Consider the following 21,752-nt stretch of genomic DNA (forward strand, 5'->3'; position numbering starts at 1 on the left):
GAGGGGATCGGTTCCGGGTGACGCCGGGTGCCTGACAGGAAGATGGCGGCCGTGGCGGGTGCCTTCCCGCTGTGGCGGCTGCTGCTGGTAGCGGCGGCCGGGCTGGGCCTGGCGGGCGCGGGCGGGGGGCCCCGCACCCTGGTACTGCTGGAGAACGGCAACCTCCGCGACACGCACTCCCTCTTCTTCCGCAGCCTAGCGGGTAGGGGCGGGGCCGGGAGGCCTAGGGGGGGCCCTGGGCAGGCAGTTGGGTTGGCTATGGGGGCGGGGGGCGCTGTTGGGGTTGGAAGGGCTGTGCGGGGGGCAGAGGCCATAGGCACCCACACTCATCTCTCTCTCTTGCGGGTGCAGACCGAGGCTTTGATCTCACGTTCAGGACGGCGGACGACCCCAGCCTGTCCCTCATCAAGTATGGAGAGTTCTTGTATGATAACTTGATCGTCTTCTCGCCCTCCATAGAAGGTGAGGGGAGCTCTCGGTGCTGGCCTGTGCTGTTTCACGGGTCGGTCGTCTCCTACCTATGCTGACAACACACTTGGCACGTGCTAAACTGCACGGCGCGCTGCTGGGGCTAGTCTCTGACTGTGCCCGTTTTGCGGATGGAGAGGCCATCAAGTTGGAGACCTGTAAACGTGGGCCCCCAGCTATGCCTGCGCCATGGAGCCGCATTACATGGCCTCTGGGTCGCTGCGCTGGCCCCTCACACTGGCCTTCGCCCCATGTGCTAGGGTCAGGCTGGTTGCTGCACTTGTGCGCTCCTAGGACTGGGGTGTTTGGCTTTGAGAGAACAGAGGGAACATCCCACAAGACTCCCTCGTCTAGGTCGTGTGGTCAGCATGGGATGTTCCCTTTAGAGGAGGTAATTCACAGGGCTGTACGGGAAGAAGCCTGTTTCTTTAATGATACGTGGGATCCCTTTTAAATCATTGGAGCTAATTTTTATATACTCATTCTATTCTGAAGCCCAGAGTTTTTTCCCCTTGTTCCTTACATGCTCGTCTTTCTCTTTACCTGCCCTTCCTTAGTCAAGAGAATAGCGTTTTGACTGTGTCTTACCTTGCAGAGGTGTGGGGTTCTCTAACTGATTTGCCTTATCAGTATGTCTGGGTTATTGTCGCTAAACTGAAATTTAAAAATTAACTTGGAAGTTTTTGGAGAATAGAACAAATGAGTTTTACTTGCTGTTCCCCAGCACAGACAAAAAGTTAGATTTACGTTTCCTGACAGCTCACAAGTGCTGTCTTACTGGTTCTTCACTATACACTTGAAAATTTACAATTTCTGTGCGAACGGATTAAAATGCAGAGTGGCATTTTGGGATGAGGTGGGGAGAAAAAGGCTTGAAATATGCCCCAAGTGCTTTTAATGAGATCCTTGGTTATTTCTCTGCAATCGATGTTGAATACCTAGTTCCCTGCCTTCAGGCTGAAGCCAAGTCCATTCTCTTCCTTACCACTCTGGCACAACGTCCTTATCAGTCTTCTTCAGCACCCTTGTACCTCTTTCTCCTTCCCTGGTCCAAACTGTGATAAAGTATCCTGCTGTCATCTATGGACTCACAAGTGACTGGCATTTGTCTCTTAAGATTTTGGAGGAAATATCAATGTGGAGACCATCACGGCTTTCATCGATGGAGGCGGAAGCGTCCTTGTGGCTGCCAGTTCGGACATTGGTCAGTAAGAATGACACGATAAATGAATTGGTATAAACTATGGCTTTGCTTTCTGCAGCTGCATAACAAAAGTGCTCTAGAAATGAAAGCATCAGCTTTCTGGATGCAGGGTGGTGGTTCAAGTTTTCCTTGACATGAGAGCTCTTAGCCCTCTGGCTGCAGCCTTCTTGTAACAAAGAACTACAAAGCACTCCTGTCCCTGTTATGCAGATGGGAAAACTGTGGCATGGGAGGTCAGATGATTTACCCAAAGGTTGGTAGTGATCAAAGTTTTTATTAAAAAAGCTTTAATTTTATTTTTCAAATGAAAGTTGAGTGCAGAGGTGTGTACTGAGTGCCTCCAGCTAGCTGTAAAATGTTCAGTTTGCAGCACCAGCATCTGCTACTTCTGTTTTAATTATGTTTAGTTTTCCTTTGAGTCTTTTTGTAAATAGTATAGAAATAGCAATCTGTCTGTGTTCTTTTAGGTGACCCTCTGCGAGAACTGGGCAGTGAGTGTGGAATAGAGTTTGATGAGGAACGGACAGCGGTGATTGACCATCACAACTATGATGTCTCAGACCCAGGCCAGGTAAGTCTTTGATAAATTCTTTGGGTGTGTCCACTCCTTGGGAAACGCATTGTAACTGCACAAGTTACTGGGAAATGTCTAAGGGAAAAGGCGGTTTTTGGTTAGCTGTAAAGAAGAATCTTTCCTGTCTTCCTCTTGCCTTCACCCCTTGTCCATGCTCTCTCCCAAGACTAGCTTACATACCTGCTTTGAGTATTATTGAATTATACAGGCTATGAGGTGCATCTCTACCCTTCCAACTGAATTGGAGGTATAAAATTTTGTGAGTAAGAGTTCTTTTCATCAGATGCACAATAGTTTCTCTGTTGGATAAATCCTTTTTAAATGTAAAATCTGTTTTGATTTTAACGTTCATTTAACTTCTGAAATGCTAGCTTCTGCATTTGCTGTGAATTGCAGCTTCCATCCTAAAGCAGTTTGACGCACATGAATAAAATTTAGCTGTCTAATAAACAAGAGACATCATTCAGCATTTTAGCATGTAATAAAATGTAAAACTCAGAAAACTGGGTGACTGTTCAGTCGCATGTAACTTACCTGCCTGACTAGCAGAGCATACCAAACTTAGCTTATGGGCTGTAGTTGTAAGCTATAATGTTTAATGGCTACCAGCCTCTGAGAATCAGCTTTTTTTTTTTTAAGAAAATTAACTATAAAAGGTAAGCATGAAGAATAAGATTAATCAGCTGTTTAAATTATGGCACTGCTCAGTCCGCGCTGACCATTCTTACCATCATTATTCTCTTACCCAGTGTCACAAATTGTTTCTGACCAAAAGAGGAAGATGACCGTCAAGTCAGTTAATGTAGTAGTCAGTGCTACTTTTTAAGCACCAGAAAGGAAGCAGCAAAGCTTCATGAGGTGCTGTGTTGTGCAGTCACTAGCCACAAAGTGCCTGCAGCAGGACAGAGCAAGCTGTAATGAAGTGGCCTATCAGCTAGCAGAAATTGGCTTAACAGTTCCTGGTGTTCTGTAGAAGCATGTAAAAGCTTTAATGAAAGTCTCTTCTGTCTCTTCCCTAAAGCACACACTCATTGTTGCAGACTCTGAAAATCTTCTGAAGGCTCCTACAATAGTGGGGAAGAGTCCATTAAATCCCATTCTTTTCCGAGGAGTTGGGTGAGTGAACTATATAAGGCTTTTGCTATTATCATACTCTGTAAACTAATTTTTAACTTGTATTAGCGTGTGATCATTGAAACAGAGCTCTTATTCTCTGTGTTGCTTTCTACGGTTTACTCTAGTTTACCTAACTGAACAGTCAGTACAAATTCTTTCATTTCCACATAGTCAAGTTTGCTTGTAAAGCTTCTGTTTGAATTTAAAATGGAAACCCTCCAATCCTAGGCTCTGTAAAAGGTGATTCTTGAATGCTGTCAGGTCAAAACCTGATGGGGGTGGGTGCATGAGAAACAACTCTGCACTTACATTAGTTTTAAAAGAAAACAAACAAGTCAGTTTGGCTTAATGAGGATTTAATCTGAAATTAGTGGAAGTTTTCTCACTAGCTATGTCAGGAACTGAATCAGTATCGTTATTCTCAAGCTCTGAATTGTATGTTCGTGGAGTTTAAGCAGAACTTGAGGAGCATGCCCTATCTTCTTGGAAGAGGTGTTTTTGAGTTGAAGTATCTTCCTGTTACTTTCCCTATTTCACTCCCTACAGGATGGTGGCTGATCCTGATAACCCTCTGGTACTGGATATCCTAACTGGCTCTTCAACTTCGTACTCCTTCTTCCCTGACAAGCCCATCAATCAGGTATGTTCAATTACCTTTTTTCCAGTTTCTTTTATTTGGTTATATTCATTCCTCCTGTTTCAAATTAGTAGTTTAAAATTCCTCTTGTTTCAAATCAAGTAGTTCAAAATTGATCAAGAGATGCAACACTGGCACTGAGGTACGGGGGAATTCAACATCTGTAATCTCATGACGCTGCTCTGTATTGCGTTCTCATACCATCTTGGAAATCTTTTATGTGCAGTTTAGTTATAAACTGGATCCAAACAGAAAAAGCTGGATGAGATAATGAGTGTTAATATTGATTACAGCAAAATAGACTCCAAAAAAGAGTCTCCTTTCAAGGGAACTGAGATTAAAATAGTGAGGCGGAAGCAAAGGCTCTCAATCCATTGCTGCTTTGGCAGACCAGGGATTTGGAACACAATTGCTTCTAAGGTGCTGGGTCAGTGCAGAGCAGGTTGGTGATACTCCAGCCTTGTTGCTGCGTTGTAGTTTGTTTGACCAGTGTGAAATGTGGTATTCCTAGTAAGGATCAATTAGCTGTGGAGACTGGACTAACCCATCCTCACCAAAATTCTTCTATGTAGTTTTGAAGCTGTAGTTGACACAGGGTTTAAAAAAAAAAAAGTAATAGGTAATATATTCTGGATGTTGTAGTGTCTCAGCGTGTGGTGAAGTCTCATGAGTCAGTTAACCTGAGTAGCTGACAGCATCTCAACTTACTGACACAACAGTTCAGAGGAAGAAGGATACTTGAGGGTTGACATGACTAGGACTTAACTGACAGGAAACTAGTTTAATTTCTGCTTGCTTACTATGACATTTTATGATAGTTATTTGAACAGGCAGGTGTTTTTCTTTAAGACGGTGATATTGCAGCGAGAGTGCCTTAAGATTTTTTTTCAAGGGTGCTGCACAGTTATTAGTAACACTAGGTGTGCAAACATGATTCATGAGAGAAATCCAGATTGCAAATAGGAACCCATCACGATAAAACGTTCTGATCGGTTGTGGTCTTTCTGAGTAAATTTATTCTATTATTTTTCTGCGCACAAATTGAGTGAAACCTAAGACTTGACATTTTCTGAGGGGTACCTTGAATCTTAAAAGGTGGAAAACTGCTCCCTTTAAGAAATGTTTTCTAATCTTTGAAAGCCTAATTAGGATTGTGTTTAGCTGCAGCCAGACATTAGTATTTCTGCTAAGGACAGCGCAGTGGTGTTTGACTTAACTGTTAACTGACCTGACTATTAACTGTTTAACCCGTGTGGCAAATGTGTCTGGCAACTACATTGTTTGCTTAAAAAGCAGCTTAAAACAGTGTGCAAAGGTGAGCTTTTGGCTAGTTTGCCTTAATGTGATTTTTGTTATTGCTTTGCCTTTCTACATCTGGTTCCCCTAATGCCTTATGGTTCCTCTTTACATTATAAGAAAGGACTCTTGTTATGTCTGCAGTGCCTGCTGCTTCAGATGCCTCAGCTGAAATCACAAGCTTATGTGCTACTGTTAGACAAATAAGTATTTAGTTTGATCAAAGCAAAATGAATTATTTAAATCTGTTCTTATCCTGTCTTTTCCATTTTAGTATCCTCATGCTGTCGGGAAGAACACCCTTTTGATTGCTGGTCTCCAGGCCAGGAACAATGCCCGTGTTGTCTTCAGTGGATCCTTGGATTTTTTTAGTGATGCTTTCTTTAACTCTGCTGTGCAGAAAGCTGTGCCTGGTTCTAAGAGGTATACTAACTTAATATCCTCCATGGGCACTTGGGGCTGTTCTCTTTGAGTGATTCTAATAGCTGTTTGATCAGAGAAACTGGGAGATTGGAACCAATTGTCTCGAACAAGAATATAAGATACACTAACATTGTGCACTTAACTCCCTTAAGTGCTACATTACTCCCTTTGCTATATAAGCTTTATTATAACCCATTTTCTTTCAGCCTTGGAGTAAATTCTTGAGCTGTCTAAACAATATGATGTTGTCCTTACCTTATATTAAAGAGGGAAGAAGCAATAGTTCAGTTCAGAGATGCTGAATAAAAAGATTCATAATGTTGTAGATATGGTTGTCTTAATGTTGTGCGGTATTGTACTCTGAACATCAGTAATCCCATCAGCGATTAGGCTGGGAATCTTCTCAGTTAAGAGGCATTAAAACATATCACTGGATTAAGTGATTACTCAGTACTAAGTAGACTGTTAGGGTGTATGGAAGAATTTGGGAAATAAAGTAGTCATTTAAGATGAGGCCTATCTGATATGGTCCTTTGCCCTTCTAGAGGAAATCTCCTTGGAAAAACATTCTCTTCTATATAAATCCAGGCCAGCTTTGTTGCTTTCAGCTCCAGTAATAATTTACCTGTGTGAATTAGTGGCTGTCATTATGCCTTATTCTCAACCTCTTGCTATATACGTAGGTACTCCCAAACTGGTAACTATGAGTTGGCAGTTGCCTTGTCCCGCTGGGTGTTCAAGGAAGAGGGTGTGCTGCGGGTTGGAGAAGTGTCTCACCATCGTGTGGGAGAGATTGCACCACCTAATGCCTACACTGTCACCGACCTTGTGGTAAGACTGTCTGCAGAGAGATGTACTAGACTTGTATAGTGCGGATGAACTTTTATTCTTCAGGCTAAGAGAAATGTGGAAGCAGGCTTTGTTTCCCCCACTAGGACTGAGACCCAGAGCTGCAAAAACTAAAGCGTAAAAATCGCTATGAGGAATGCTCTGGGAGGGGAGAGAAATAGAAATAGAATCATTTGGGAGCTTTCTCCCTTCAATTTTAATTGGTTCTAGATAGCTGTAGGTATTGAAAGCTCTTGGTGTAATCTCTCTAATTTTGAGGATAGCATCTGCTGCACCTTTGGACCCTATTTAGCAGTACATGTTGGAGATTGTCCATCTTGGCCTGTATGAGAACATCATGAAATATTAAATGGCATCAGAAGCCAGCTCTGGAGAAGCCCTTGACTTGTTTAAAGTATCACCCAAAACAGATGATCCCACTTGTTTTCTTTCACAGTACTTCTCTACAAGTATTTGAGGCTGTCAGAGCATGTTCTGGAATTTTGACTTCACCCTGTGTCATTAAATAGTGGAGATTTGGCATCAGTTTTCAAAGGAGAAATGAATAGTACACACCAGCAGGCTTAAAAAATGCCATTCTGCTCTGTAGAAATTGCAGCTATAAAACTTGTAGTAGGAGGGGGAAAAAGCTTTTAACCATGGCATGCTTGCCAAGCTTTAAATGTGGTGTGCTTAAACGGAAGTCTGCTCCACACTGAGTATACCTGTCAAAGGCTTGTTGGTGCAGTGAAGTTCCTGCACGGTAAGACAGAGTATGACATTACAAGCACATTAGCTCCACAGTGTAATGGCTTTGAGATATCACTTAGTGAAATGCAGTACATCCCTCTTCTGTCCTGTAGGTCTTTATTAATGCAGTGTTGGCCTGTATGTTTCAGGAGTACAGTATTGTCATTGAGAAGCTCTCTGATGGCAAGTGGGTTCCCTTTGATGGAGATGATATTCAGCTGGAATTTGTTCGCATTGACCCATTTGTCAGGACTTTTCTGAAGAGAAATGGTGAGTCTTAGGTTGCCTTGGACGAGCAAACATTTACAGCCTTAGGGATTTAAAACCTATTGATAGTGGCAAAATTGGGCATGTTGTCTCTCTCCTCTTCCCATGGAAATGTATCTCGCTAATAGTACGATTAGTTGGAACAAAGGCTATTCTGAGATAATGTATGGAATAGCCACAGACAGCATGTCTGATTACAAGAAGGAAGGGTTTGCTTTGCATTGCATTGCTTTGCTGCAGAGCTGTTCCATTAACAGGAGCAACTAGATTCAGAAGATTAATGCCGCAAAATGGGTTTGGGGAGAGGGAGGTGCAGGGCCATGAGGTGGAAGGGAACTGAGAAAAGAATTCCCAAATGAGAATTTATTTATTTATTTATTTATTTTACTTTGGTCTGTTTAGTGAGTTATTTACATGGTGTTTTTTTTCTCTTTCCAAGGTGGAAAGTACAGTGTGCAGTTCAAGCTGCCAGATGTCTATGGAGTTTTTCAGTTTAAAGTAGATTATAATAGGCTGGGATATACCCATTTATACTCCTCTACTCAGGTAAATACAGTAAAAAATTCTCTTCTTTGGATGTGTGTTGTGGGGGGCTGGAAATTATAATTCCAGTTATAATTATTGGACCCTGGCTGAAAAGGTTCTACAGTTGCCTGAGTGGGGGAATCATGCCAAGAGGTTTGTAAATGATTATGCTAGCATGAGGTCCTGCATCTAAACTGAAGGATGTCCTCTTGTCTGTCTTCTGCTCCCAGGTGTCTGTGCGTCCCCTGCAGCACACGCAGTACGAGCGTTTTATCCCCTCCGCATACCCGTATTATGCCAGTGCCTTTTCCATGATGGTAGGCCTCTTCTTGTTCAGCATCGTCTTCTTGCACATGAAAGAAAAGGAGAAATCTGACTGATCTCCCAGCAGGGGAAAAACTTTTGCCCAAGTCACTGGCTCCACATGGAGCCAGTGACATGCAGAATGCTGTAAATGTTGTTTGAGGATGGGACTCCTCAACTGGTAAAGGCCAGATGAGCATGGGGACTTTCTAAGACTGGGGAGCTAGCAAGAAAGATTATGTTTTTATGTTTGAGGGGACTCCACTGAGCTGTAAATGATCAATATGTATTGAAATGCAGTGACAGTTTGAATATTGGCATTTCATGACAATTTGTAAGGAACTATTTCTTGGCTTGATTTTATTTTGGGGTTTTTTCCTACCCCCTATGGAATGGCTTTTAACTAAAGATCTTTTTTTTTTTTTTTCCGCCCCCTCTCCCCCGAAAATAAAGACTTGCTCCCCTCACTTTCTGAAGTGTCTGGCTTTCTCATAAGTGGTTTTCTAAAAGAACACAAGGTACTTTTAAACTGCATGTGGCTGGGTTTGCTAATTTAACTGCAGAATAGGCTATAATGCTTATGATGGAGACAGTGCTCCTGGCATCAAAAGCCTTCATAAATAAGGGTTTGCAGTGAAAAGTCTCAGTAATTCGGTGTAGGCCCTTCAGGATACTAAATTAGTGTATTAGCTGCTTGGGTCCTGACTCCTCAGTCTACGAAGAGAGCATTATGAAAAACTGTAGGGATGTCTCTCCGTAGTGGATGCCTATGTTCAGAGTAGTGAGCTTCCTGTTTTAAGTTAACTTGCTGGTCTGGTTGAAACTTCAAACAATGTAAAGAATTTGCAGAATATCTGCATTCAGGGAGAAGTTGTCTGGCAAAAGTGAAATGGCACACACACAAAAAATTCCCTTTTTTTCCTTCTAATGTTCTGGTGTAGAAATGTCTGAGCCCTTGATGTGCACTACAGCATACATCCATCTAGGAGGATCCACAGGACAAGGTGTGAACAATCTTAAGTTGCTTCCAGTATTCAGATTCTCAAAAAGAACTAGAGTTAAATGTAGTGGAGTCGAAGGCTCTAACACTTCTCCGGAGCTGTAGCCCAATATAATTAAGTAGAGAAAATTTAATTTCTTCCTCCCTTAACTCATGGGTCTCATAACCAACATCTAATTTTCCTAAGGGCAGCAGTACAGTGTTTGCTTTTAGCACTCCTGCTTCTGTGACTGGATGCATTTCTCCCTCCCCACAAGAAATCATCAGTGTTCCTCACCCCCTAGTCCTGCTCATTTAGCTTCCAGCTACCACAGTACAGGCACATCTCTGTGCAAGAATGGAATCTAGCTTTCCAGGTAGCTCTTCACTCCCCTTCCTTGAATGATTGATCTCATTCAGATAGGATTTTCAATAATGTATCTCCAGATCTTACACTGCCATAATGCCAAATGCCATGACATTTAGCTATGGGTAACAGGAGTGAGAGATTTATATGTCTAACTCAGCACACAGACAGATGACACCTGTCAGATTTGTGTGTTGGGTTACATTGATCCTCCAGGCTGATTATCAGAAATCACACACTTTATCACAAAATAAGCCAAATTAGCGATTCATCTTAACATCCCAACACCACTTCCTTTGCAATCCCTCACAAGGTTTTCTTTTCCAGTAAAATTGAAGGTCAATTTTTTTTCACCTCATTCCTCCCACTCCTGCTCACAACTCTCCTATAAGTTCTTCTGGTGTAGAAAAGAAGAAAGCTCTGAAACAGAAAGCTACCCATTATTTGGAAGAGTAATGTTTTCTACTTGGTTACTCTGTATGCACAGCTGTTTTGTGATATCAGTGCAGTTTCACCTACAGTTAAAGACCTTCAATACAGCTGAATATGAGATTGTTCCATATAACAGTTTAAATGTCAGTTTATCCCAACTCACAGTACATGTGGGAAAGCAGAGGTACCATACTCCATCCACTTACAGACTGAGGTTTCACTGTGGTGCTTTATAGATTTTGACATAGAAAAGGATTAGTTCTGTTGCATGTGTACTTTGAGTATCTCTTGGTGTGACCTTGCTTCCTTTGAGAGAATCGCTCTCGGCAGTTTCAAACTGGGCAGGAATGAACAACCTCCAAACAGAGTATCCGTGCATCTTTTTGTTATGCAGGCTACCCCTGCTTAGCTCTCTTCATTGGTTCCGGAAAAACCGAGTGCTAAGCAAAACAGTGTTAAGTGAAACCGATTTTCCCATAGGAATGAATGTAAATAAATACAATTTGTTCCCAGGGGTCCCCACTCGTTCTATAAAATTACTGAAATCCCCCACTACTACTATAAAAATCAATTAATTCAGACATGTAAATGCTTTGTTTAACTTTGAAATAATGTATACAATTATAAAATAAAGTAATGAACCATTTTCACTTTTACTTTTTGCTCTTTCTGCTTTCTCAGCACTCCGAATCAGGGCTGTCAGGATTAGTGTCAGGGGATTTTGATGTGCTTGGCAGAGGATCTTTTTTGAGGGGTGGCTGCAGGGGGTACCCCTGAGTGTTATAGTGAAACTTGCTGAGCGCTAAGTGAAATAGGGTATCGCAGTGAAACAAGTGCTATAGCAAAACAGCGCTAAGTGGGGGTTGCCTGTAGATCATTGTAGCGGACTCATTTCCATGTAACACAGCCCTGCCTGAGTGTTAATTTACGAAATGTTACATTGGCAACAGCATTTTGAGTTGTTTTGAATGGAGAAAATGAATTCAGACAAGGTTCTTTGGGGGAGTCTGCTATCTTTTATTAGGCCAACTGAAATAGTTGGAAGAAACATCTCATAGCAAGCTGTTGGGTTTTAAAACCCTTGGTCAGGTTGAGGAAGCACCTGCAGTTGGTGTGTGCTCTTCCTGGGTGAAATGAATAGTACGGGGACCAGAGGCTGGTCTGCATGCAAGGAAGGCGGCCTTTTGCCTCTGCTATTCGTTCCCTCCAGGAACAGCGTGCACACCGACTGCAGAGGCTTCCTCAGCCTGACCAAGGGTTGTCAAACCTGAAAACTTGCTAAGAAAAATCTTTCCCAACAATTTAACTTGGTCTAAAAGAGAGGCAGACAAGGTTCTTTGGGTGAATCTGCTGCGTCCTCAGACCCACCAGCCTCCAACCTCCACCCAGAGGGTAAATTCGGGCGTCTCAGCTTTGCAGAATTCCCCGAGGACCCTTCAAACGATTCCAGCGAGCGCGGTGTCTCGCAGCGGAGCAGCCGGCCTCGAGAAGGCCACGCCTGGAAAAGGCGGTTCAACTGGCGTCGGGGTCAGAAACGAAGTGGCTTTGTTGCAATCCTGCCACGTCTAATAAAACACCCCCCTTTTTTTTTCCAGCGGCAGAGGCCTGTGGGGGCCCCAGACGGCGCTGGTGGGATGCGCCAGGAGGCGAAGCAAGGTGTCGGGGGTGCGAGCAACCTGCGGCCCAAGGGTGGCCCGGGGAGCGGGGACGACTCGGCTGTGCTATGGCGGCCAGAGCGGGCCGGGCCAGCAGGGGGCACCGTGGCGCAGGCCGGCTTTTGCGACAGCGCGTTTGCGACAGCGGGCGGCGCTTGGCGGGCCGTCGTCGGCGAGCGGGAGGGCGGAGGCGGCAGTCGCGCCGCCATGCTGCTCACCGTGTTCTGCCTGCGCCGGGACCGCAGCGAGCTCACCTTCTCCCTGCAGGTGGACGCCGACTTCGAGCTGCAGAACTTCCGCGCGCTCTGCGAGCTCGAGTCCGGCATCCCCGCGGCCGAGAGCCAGGTCGGTCAGGCGGGGGGCGCCCCTCCAGGCCCCTGCCCCGCGGGCCCCGTCCTGCCCCGGGCCCCGCGGGGCGGGGGAGTGCAGGCAGGTGCCCCTCGTGACCTCCCCCCGCTAGCAGAGGGACAGGGGGTGACCCCAGAGCCACAAAAAAAATCTCCCAGAGATTTCATTTCCTCGGGACGGGGTCTTCGCACCCTTAGCTGCATCTGATCCCCGCCACACGGCTCCCCCAGGGCGGGTCTCTAGTGTTTCTGGGGTGATGACTCCCTTCCCCACCCCATCTACATGCTTTGAGCAGGTGCCCCTCCGGGGGAGGGACGATGCTGGATGCGGGTTCTGTACGTGCGCATTTGCTCTTATGCGGTGACACTTTTTATACCTAAAAACTCACTATCTGCGGGGTACATTCATCGGTAGCTGCTCTTGCAGCACGCTGTGCAAGTCTCCTGTGTGGATCTGCGCTCGTTGCGTGCAACGCGTGTTTCTGTAGTTGCTGTCCCCGTGGCGATCATGCCCTGTGCTGGTGTGTGCTGTCTGCTGTCAGGACTACGACTGTCTTGTACAAGTGGTGGAAACAGGTCTGGGGGTCAGCACAGTCGAGGTCTTGGATCATATCCCTGTCTGTCACATTGCAAAGTGGGTTCCCTGTGTGCACGTTCGAGTTAAGCACAGTTTTCAAGCAACGCATGTGCAGCATAAAGCAAGGGGAACCTGTAATTTGGCCTCTTAAGAATAACAAGACTTATGGGATCATTTGGGCCAGGAGAGTTGGACTGTCCACAGCCACATAGGGAAACATCTCTGAGTTTTGCTACTGGCCGCACCTTGAACCCCTCTGAAAAATGGGCATGCACGATATTCTGCTAAGCAAACAGGGAGGCATTTAAGATGGGAGTCGGTTTCTTCTAACACTTAGTAGGTCCGTTTCAGTCACTTCTAGGTGCTGCTCCAGCTTGAAATGCCAGGTGAGGCCAGGCACCAGAGCAAGGTTTTTATCTGTTTCTTTGTGGGTGTCATGTATCTGGTGAATCTCTGCAACTTCCACACACTAAAATTGCAACGAAGTTCAAATTCAGCAAATTTTTACTGACAGAAGTACAAGTTTTGCCAAATTGTGTGTGTGTGTGTCTGTGTGTGTGAGAGAGAGATCTGTATGGGATCTGTCAGGAGCAGAGGCTGGTGAACTGCGATGGGGTTACACACTGGAGGATTTAATCTCCAGGAGCTGTTTATCCACTTCATATCTGAGGGAAGGCTGCTGCAGCCGGCAGTGTTATCTCTGTCTTCATTTCACCTTTCTCAGATACCCATATAAGCCACTGGATGTGTCTGTCAGCTCAGGGAGTTTTGCGTTATGATCGCGTTCCAAAAAATGAATTTGAACAGCTTAAAATTGGCATTTAAATTATAGGCGAATGTGAGTGTTGGTGAGTGGTGCTAAAGGAATAGCCCTGGCAAGTGACAGCAGCTTGTAAAGCTGGCTGAGTGCGGATAACGTCAGAATAAACTTGTTCCTCGTAGCATCCCGCTCCTCTGTCCTGCAGCTTCCTGCTTAAGGCAAGGATGAGAAGTGAAGTTCAGGTTGATGCCTGCTGAGTTGTGTTAAGGAGCGGGGTGTTGTGCAAGGGGCACTAGGAGCTTTCAGTTCGGTTCATGTGGGCTGCCAAGTAGCCCCCAGATGGTTGTGACTTGAGCTGCTTTTATCGTGAATTTTAGTTCAATACATTTTGGGAGGGAATTCACCCTGTAGCACATCCTTTTGTTGTCCAAGTTGTCAGACCTGCGCACACGCGCGTGTGTGTGTGTGTGCGTGCGCGCAGGGATGAGAGCAGGTAGATTTGAATGAGAGGTTTGTCCTTATTAAAGCTTCCTGTGTAAACTCAACTTGACTTCCCAGAGATTCTTAATTTAGAAAAAGAAAATGCCCTACTTCTGGTAGAATTAAAGTTTCTCATGGATAGTTATTCAGTCTGATCCTTTATGTGCCTTAACTTTGTTTCTAAGCCGCTGGTTTCAGTTAGCTTCCTGTGTAAGCCAAGGTTTTATTTGGTAGCGCTTAGGTAAAATTGTTTCAACTCCTCACAATGTACAGAAACCACAAAAGATCAAGAAAGCTTATGCCTCTCTGAACCAGTTAGTCATCCTGCCACCCTGCCCTGCCTTCAGGAGAAGAGAATGTCTTTGTATGCATTATGTACAAAGCAACTGGACCCCAGTTTTGACGGATACTTCTGGATACTATTGCATATTAATTATGATGAGTGTCTGAAAATAAATAATGAAGAAATAGGCCTAGTGACTCCACTACCGAAAAAACAGCCTTCGTGATGACTTCTAGCCACTGCTGACTTCGGATGAGTTGGAATTGGTTACGCAGTGGTTAACAGTTCCAGGTCTTTGGCTTTCCCCAACGTGCTGTGTGTGAATGTGTCATGTGTCACATAAATGCAAAGTATTGCTTTATGCTAATCACACGATATTTCAAACAGCCACAGAATCAAGCCACTGGCCTCACTACTGCTCCAAAGTAAGTTTAAAAATCAAAGTTATGTTGAATCCCCTTTAGTGGAAACACTGGATGCTTCTTTTAATAGGGAGCAAGGAAGCCTGTTTGCTTGATGGTTTTCAAGTGTCTGATGCTACTACCAGTGACCCCAGTTTACGCTGAGTGTGAGTATTGATATTCAATAACCTGCCTGTTATTTGATAGTAACAAGTATTGTTATTGAATAACAAGTTTCCCTCTCCTTCCTATTGCCAGCGACCCCTGTAACGCTCCTGCGTGTGAGAATGTACACGTGTGTGCAGTCGGAGGCTTGGGTGCATGAAGTACAGCGTGAAGTGTAAACACCTCTTGTTTTTCAGAGATGTCCCTCCAGGCACTGACATCACAGTAACATGACAACTCCAAATCTATTTTAAGAAGATAGGTGGTCGTGCACTCACTTGCTCGCTTGTGGGACAGTTTTTCTCTGAGCGGCTGCCTTGCTGTAGATAGACTGGTTTGATTATATAGCTTTTCATTGATATTGGCTGCAGATACCCTGTGGCTAACTCCAAATCCTGATGGCAGTACCTTTGCTTCTGCTCTCACTTGTCTGACCTGTTCCTGCCTTCTCCCATCCTCACCGTGCTGTCCTTGTTGTGTGCTGATCTGTATATCATTTTCATTTTAACTCTTTGTTTTTTCCCCTGTGAGCATTCTTTCATATGAAGAATCTTATATAAAAGTTGTAAAGTTTGTTGTTTTTCCTGGGAAATCTCTAGCCTGAATTTAGAGGGCAGGGCTGTATTTGCTTGTATTGTACTGTACAAAAAACTGTATTGCTCTGTGACCTGTTCTCATCAAATCCTGGTGATGTTCATCAGTTTTTCCAGTCTTTAGATGCATATTGCTTTAAAGGTAAAATCACCTGCCCAAGGAAGGTACAATTTATAGAAGCCATTACGCAGCAGGGAATGAACCGAGGATGTGGAGGAGGCTGTCATGAGACACTGTTCTTATTGCTAATCTGTACCTTGGCTTTTTTGGTTCTGCAATTAATTCTAAAGCCCCTTTGTAGCAAATCTATCTCCCAGTCACCAGTGGATCCTTGACAGATCTGCGTTTTCTTTGCATGTCGAATAGATACATCAACCTGGCTGGAATTTGAAAGGGGGTGAGGGAAATCTGAACAAACTGAGCTGATGGGAGTTTTCTAGCTGCTTCTGGCTTCACAAAAATTTTCTCCACCTCTTTTTTTCCCCCACCTCAGCATTTGCTGACCTCCCCTTCTGCTGGGCTTTGTGATTACATTCTGGTGAAGGAGAACTGAAGCTCCTCAACAGTTTTAAGTGCCAGTCCCAAAGGGATAATCATAAGTGCATCCCTTGGGGTTTTAGGGCTCTGATCTTCTCATCATGCTGTACCATAGCTGCACCAACTTCTAGTTCTCGCAGTGCTGATACTGTATTTCTCTGTATTTCTAAAGTGTGGCTAATCCATGTGCTAGACTGCAGTTGCTTGGAGCCAGAAGCCGATTGGTATCCTGGCGGGAAGTAGAGAGGAAGTCTTGTCTTATTTTGGATTTTGATCAATTTTTGTGTTTCCCGAGTGTCGCACATGGCAGTGGCTTCCAATCCTAGATACGCATGCAGCAGTTTTACTAGGCCAAACCAGTGATGGGACCAACCAGTGCCGATCAGATTTAATCTGTCGTGGAGCCGGAGTTGCTCCAAATCCATCTCTAGCTTGCCAGAGATGTTGCACAAGTCCATGTAATTGAGTAAAAATCAAGCCGTGGACCCAGCCCAGTCTCATCAGCACCATAGGGAAGAGGACTGTGAACTACTGATCTAATGAATCCTCTTGTAGGTTAGAAAATAGTTAGATTGCAGTGAAACACTGGTATCCAGCAAGATGGAGTGCTCCTAGTGTGAGACACCAGTGATGGAAATGGGTTGCTAACAGATGTTTCAACTTTGTTGGGTGGAGTTAATAACTCTTGTTCTGTTTAAAGGAAGATTCTTGTCATTGTTTTCACGTAACCAGGCAAAAAATGGCTTCAGGATTCCCTAGTGTATTGAGAAGTCTGCTCCAGGACGTTCTTGGCCAAACCAGAGCTTTTCATAATGCTGGAGGGTGGATTGTGGTCACTGACTGCCTTCGGGGGAGTTTTCCATTTACAGTTTAGCTGCCTTACAGAATTTGCATCGTTAATACATTACAAGCTAGAGAAGCTAATTTTATTTAGTCACACTTTTGTTATTTTGACTACAGAGGAGGAGAGCGGAGCAGCTGCTACATGCTTAATTTGCCCTTTGAGCTGTTAAGGCAGAAAGTTTCACGATCCCATCGAAGCAAGAAGGCAGGTTAGATCTCTTTAAAAATGAGTTATGTTGCATCTCCCCGAATGTCCGCACAACGTGTCCATCATTTAAGCTGTATGCATGCAGGTCAGGTTTATTCAGAGCTTGGGTTTTTTTCCCCTGTCAGCAGCATTACTGAATTCAAACTGGGTGTGATGTGTTTAGTTATACGAGATGCTGCATTTGGGAATCTCTCCCCACAAACAAGGCTTAGTGGTATAAGTAAGAGCCTGTTGTTACGTTTCTGCTTTGCAGATGGGTAACGTACCGATGTGTTCTGGATAAGTATAGCTCGCCGGGTAAGAGTGGACACAGGCGGCCAGTGGAATATGATACAGATTGATGCTGCCAATCGTGTATTTAGTAGGACAGAAGTCTCCCATTAGTTTCTAATCTTGTATCTGTCCTGTATCATCTTAATCACAGCTCTCTTGATTGCTTTGGATATGGTTCAGGTCTGCAGTATGAGCTGGAATATGTTAGCAGTAGTTCATCTTAACATCCCCAGATTTGTACACTTGGTGGCCTCTCCTGTGTCTGTTATGAGAGTTAACAGTGAACAAAGAGCTTCCATACTCTTCTTTGAGCAGCCTTTGATTATTCTTTGTGTCATCAGGGTGACCGTACTGTGTGCATTGCCCGCGGGTCCACTTCCTTCTCCTCGCATCCCTGGAGGGGAGATTAAAAGCGGGAGTGATCCCCACCACCAGTCTCATGTTGCTGCTGAGCATGCAGCGAACTCACGTCACATGCTGTGTCCTCCTCACTTCCCTTCTTGCGGCTGTGTTTTTTTTCCTGCATTTTGGGGCTTTTTATTTATAGCAGAAAGTCTGTCAGTCAGTTGTTCTTGTGAGGAATGAAAAAGAGGCAGCTCCTTGTGCAGCGTGGGCATCCTCCAGACATACAAAGGCAAGCAGTGTGCCCTCTGCCCATTAACAGAGAAAGCTTTTCAGGCTCAAACACGAGGCCAGTCTATAAATCTAATTTTGATGTTGGAGATCTGCTCACCGTTATAGTTGGGCAGCTGGTATAGAGGTCACGGAGATCTCTGGCTTTATTATGCTGACTAAATCCAGTGCCAGAGGTCTGGTACCCCGTTACTGGAGAGCTCCCTTATCCACCAAAGTAAAACAAAGTGATGCCAAGGACTTGATGCTGTTGATTCTTGCAAGCCGCTTACCCAACTGGTTCTGTGCCCAGCATAAGAGGTATTGAGGTCCCCAGACCCAGTGGTCTGACATCATGACCTCTCTCAAAGTAAGTGTCCCTGAGGTCTCTGGGATTGAGCATTTTATTTTATGACAAGATAGTATCAGTGTTAACAATGAGAATTTTATTTATCATGGGTTGGGGTCGTTCATCGTGTTAGGTGTTGCAAGTACAACATGGGCTTTGCTGTGCTCATCAATTTTGTGTTTTGAGAGTCTAGGCCCTTGAACTTGTCTCTTCCTGCATAGATAAAGATTTTCAGTATTAACTTTGTAGCAGAAAAAAAACTCTGTAAAATTTGAAATTCTACGAGTAGAGCATTTAATCAAAGAAATGAACTAAGTTGTCTTTGTACTTAAGATTATAAAAAGTGTTGAAGGTAAAGAATTAGCCACATATAACTAAGCATTTTAACTTTAAAAATCTTGATGTGTTTTATCAAATTTGGAGCCCTTTGTGCTGGCCCCAAGATCCCTAGACCAGCCAGATCTGGTGCTGGATTTCTGCTGAACACTGTTCCTGCTACGGTTTTGTATCTGGCATCAACACTGCAGTCTCTTAGGACACTTCCAGGCACTCTCACCTCTTAAATCAGTGCCTGCCAAAGAGGTGAAGGTATAGGTACTCTGTGTTAATGGGCATGATGCCTCCTGTTGGAGACCCTGAAGCGGATCCTTGTGGCATGACAGCCAGTTGCTTGGGGTCAGGCTCTGCCTGCAGCTGTTTCTCTGTAGCCCTGTATCAAGACGTGCCTTAAGTTGTTTAGTCACCCAGCTTACTCCATTTGGGTCAGACTGGGTGTTAGTCTGACCAGCTCTGTTAAGAACTGCCCTGTATTGACAAGCGGTCACTCCAGTGCCTCATCTGCGGGGGAAAGACAATGGGCAAGTAACGAGCTCTGTTGCTTTTGATATTCGTAGGTCAGACTTTCTAAGAATGCTGGATCTCCTGTTTCAGGGTTGAGATGAGTCTCTGCAGGTTTCTCAGGTTTCCAGCTGGATTTCTGAAGAAGGACCCTGGGTTAGGGGTGTTCTGCTGAGGGGCAGGTATCCCACTAGAAAGGAGGAAATTGACTGAATAAATCAAATTCATTGCATTAGAGAAGACCTCCCACTTGAGCAGCAAAAAAGGCAGCTGGACTGAGTGAGACCTTTGCTTTAATGTTGGGATCGCCTGTGACTGCGGTGAGTGCTCAAAGCACAGCATGCAGGCTGAATTCAGCCTGCAAAGCCAAGTCATCTGGCCTGTGAAGCCCCCCATGCGCCTGGAAATTTGCGGGGGGTGATGGCAGTGTTAATTGCTGCAGCTCTTGGAGCCTGGCTGCAGTTAATGTCGCCACAGCTCTGCCGCTAAACTGTTGGACCTGCGGGAAGCCGCATGCTGGATTGGGCTGGTGCACTTGGGTTAGCAGTTCGCAAGTTAGTGGAAGGGATTGAAGGGTGGTTGAAGTCACTGCCCTTCTCACAGTCCCTGAGCCCACCAGGAAGGGAAGATGGAGTGGCTGTTGGAACCACTGCTCCCCAAAACAGTCCAGAGACCCATGGCAAAGGCAGTCTGAAAATGCAGAGGTGTATTTTAGATACATACTGGCGATTTACCTTCGTTCACATTAGTGTGTAGTTGTTTGCTACATTTATAAAATGTGGGACTGAACAGTCGGTGGGATGTTGTGAAAGACTGCTAATTACCGAAGCTAAACCATACATGTCAGATAAATGAACAAAGCTTATTTTGTGATCTTGTCATCTTTGCTTGTTTTGACAGAGCTCAGGAGCTGATGATGGTATTCTCCATCACTAGAGAGAGTTAGTGGGGTTCTGGCATCTCAGAAAACGTTTGCAGACATAATGGCTTGGGAAGTGTCTGCGAATTGTATTTTGCAGCAGATCTGTCTTTTTTGTGATGGTGCTGGTTAGCTACAGGTAGGCAGTTTCTGGAGAAGCTCTCCAGTACAACTCTGCCAGTGCACAGCTGCTGGTCTTCACCTGCAGCAAACCTGTCGATCCAGTCCTGGGCTTCTCAGGAGCAGAAACTCAGTCTTGCTAAAGCACATGGTAATTGTGAAATTTGAACATGTGCCCAGTAGGACTAGGTGTAGACCTCCAAGGTTTCTTCATTTTTGACTTCAGCTGGGATTGCACTAAAAACCAAATGGCGGTGCTTAATCCATCAACCCTTTTAGCTCTTCACACTGCTCTTTCAGTGTTAGCATGGGCTAGACAGAGGTTTAGTGTTTTGAAATGAAATGGACTTCCTGGGATTTTGAAGGCACCACCTCCAGTAAGAACTGCTGGCCTTTTAGGATTGTGGTTAAAGTAGAACTCGGGCAAATCGTATGTTTTAATTGAGCAATTCCTTAGGAGCTCAAATCCCAGCAGTCCTAGGCCATGTATTGCTGTTCTGTTGATGAAGTAAACCAGAAACTGCTGAACACTGATCTAAGTCAATGGCAATTTTTTTTTAAACGAGTTATTTTGGAAAATCATGACTACGTGTCGAAGGGTGCGAGCAAAATACCAGTGATGCTCTTTTCTGTTTCTTTTCCTGTTCTGTCCAGTGTTAAACACAGACCTGGAAATGCATAAAGGTAAATGCTTGATTGATGGTATGACCTAGGAAGGGAGATCAGCGTTTGGGAGGCAGGCAGACCATGGCTGTGCGGGGAGCGTGTGGAACACTGGGCGCTATCCAAGGCTTCTCGTATATATTTTCAGCTCTCGTATTCCTTGATCAGCCCTTCTCAGAAATGCTGCATGCTGTGAAACCATGGGGGTTTTCTGGAAACATAATTCTCTGTGGTGCTGTAAGCACTTAATGTTGGGATCCCTGTCTGGTACGTAGGGCACGAGCTGTACAACTGCCTGTATCGTTGATAGGAATCGCACTCCTACCAGTAATTCTTCTGGATCCATCTTGAAATTTAGAGTGAAGCAAAATTCATTTCTCTACATAAAACCATTATTTAGGATTTTGCTTTATCTGCCTTCTATTGTCTATAAGTTTTCTTTATTTCATTGCTTTTTCCCATGTATAGATTGTCTATGCAGAAAGGCCTCTAACTGACAACCACAGATCATTGGCCTCATATGGCTTGAAAGATGGGGATGTGGTGATTTTACGACAGAAGGAAAATGTAGAGCCACGGCCTCCTGGCCATTTTCCAGGTGAGAAACTTGTCAGACTAACTCAGACTAATGGTTCTTGTCCCTGTATCAACAGCTCCGCTAAATTGGTACCTGTAAGTGGTGACTCTTAATCATCTGGGTGTTTTATCTACTGACATATTTTAACTTTGTTGTTGCATTAATACCAAAAAGGGAGTCTGTTAATGTTAAATGTAAAGCCATCCTTCCAGGAATTGGTAAGTGGGTGGTAAAAATATGCTTTGGGCAGAAAATGAGTGCTCCAAGTTTCATATTTAGCGTACTAATGTACAATGACAGCGCTGTTGTGCTCAGTGCACTTCATTTCACTGTCTCGGTGCTTGATGAGCATTCATCACACATCCGAACTTCCATCTGTTCTT

The 21,752-nt window shown here is 44.5% G+C and overlaps 2 protein-coding genes across 3 annotated transcripts in view; both read left to right on the forward strand.

Annotated features, from left to right (window-relative positions):
• The first annotated feature begins 12 nt into the window (after positions 1-12).
• Positions 13-10,815, forward strand: DDOST (dolichyl-diphosphooligosaccharide--protein glycosyltransferase non-catalytic subunit). The gene is made up of 11 exons (XM_090024243.1): positions 13-202; positions 352-462; positions 1,586-1,672; positions 2,140-2,243; positions 3,268-3,362; positions 3,909-4,002; positions 5,570-5,718; positions 6,402-6,549; positions 7,446-7,566; positions 8,003-8,109; positions 8,319-10,815. Exons 1-11 carry the CDS (start codon positions 43-45, stop codon positions 8,466-8,468), a joined length of 1,326 nt encoding a protein of 441 aa, XP_089880369.1. The 5' UTR covers positions 13-42; the 3' UTR covers positions 8,469-10,815.
• Positions 10,816-11,992: 1,177 nt separating this feature from the next.
• Positions 11,993-21,752, forward strand: part of LOC149854435 (protein DDI1 homolog 2) — a 35,922-nt gene continuing 26,162 nt past the window's right edge. For both annotated transcript variants that reach the window (XM_090023583.1, XM_090023584.1), the window contains exons 1-2: positions 11,993-12,169; positions 21,261-21,390. In XM_090023583.1, the coding sequence (XP_089879709.1) occupies positions 12,032-12,169; positions 21,261-21,390 (268 nt within the window). In that variant the 5' untranslated portion in view covers positions 11,993-12,031. The remainder of the gene's footprint in view (positions 12,170-21,260; positions 21,391-21,752) is intronic.

Source organism: Crocodylus siamensis, chromosome 12 (assembly GCF_052110815.1).
Source record: "Crocodylus siamensis isolate JL-2025a chromosome 12, ASM5211081v1, whole genome shotgun sequence".
Taxonomy (NCBI): domain Eukaryota; kingdom Metazoa; phylum Chordata; order Crocodylia; family Crocodylidae; genus Crocodylus; species Crocodylus siamensis.

Coding starts and splice junctions, on each gene's coding strand:
- DDOST (XM_090024243.1), top strand. CDS start 43: ATGGCGGCCGTGGCGGGTGCCTTCCCGCTGTGGCGGCTGCTGCTGGTA. Junction 3,363..3,908: donor ATTCTTTTCCGAGGAGTTGG/GTGAGTGAACTA, acceptor CACTCCCTACAG/GATGGTGGCTGATCCTGATA. Junction 6,550..7,445: donor ACACTGTCACCGACCTTGTG/GTAAGACTGTCT, acceptor TGTATGTTTCAG/GAGTACAGTATTGTCATTGA.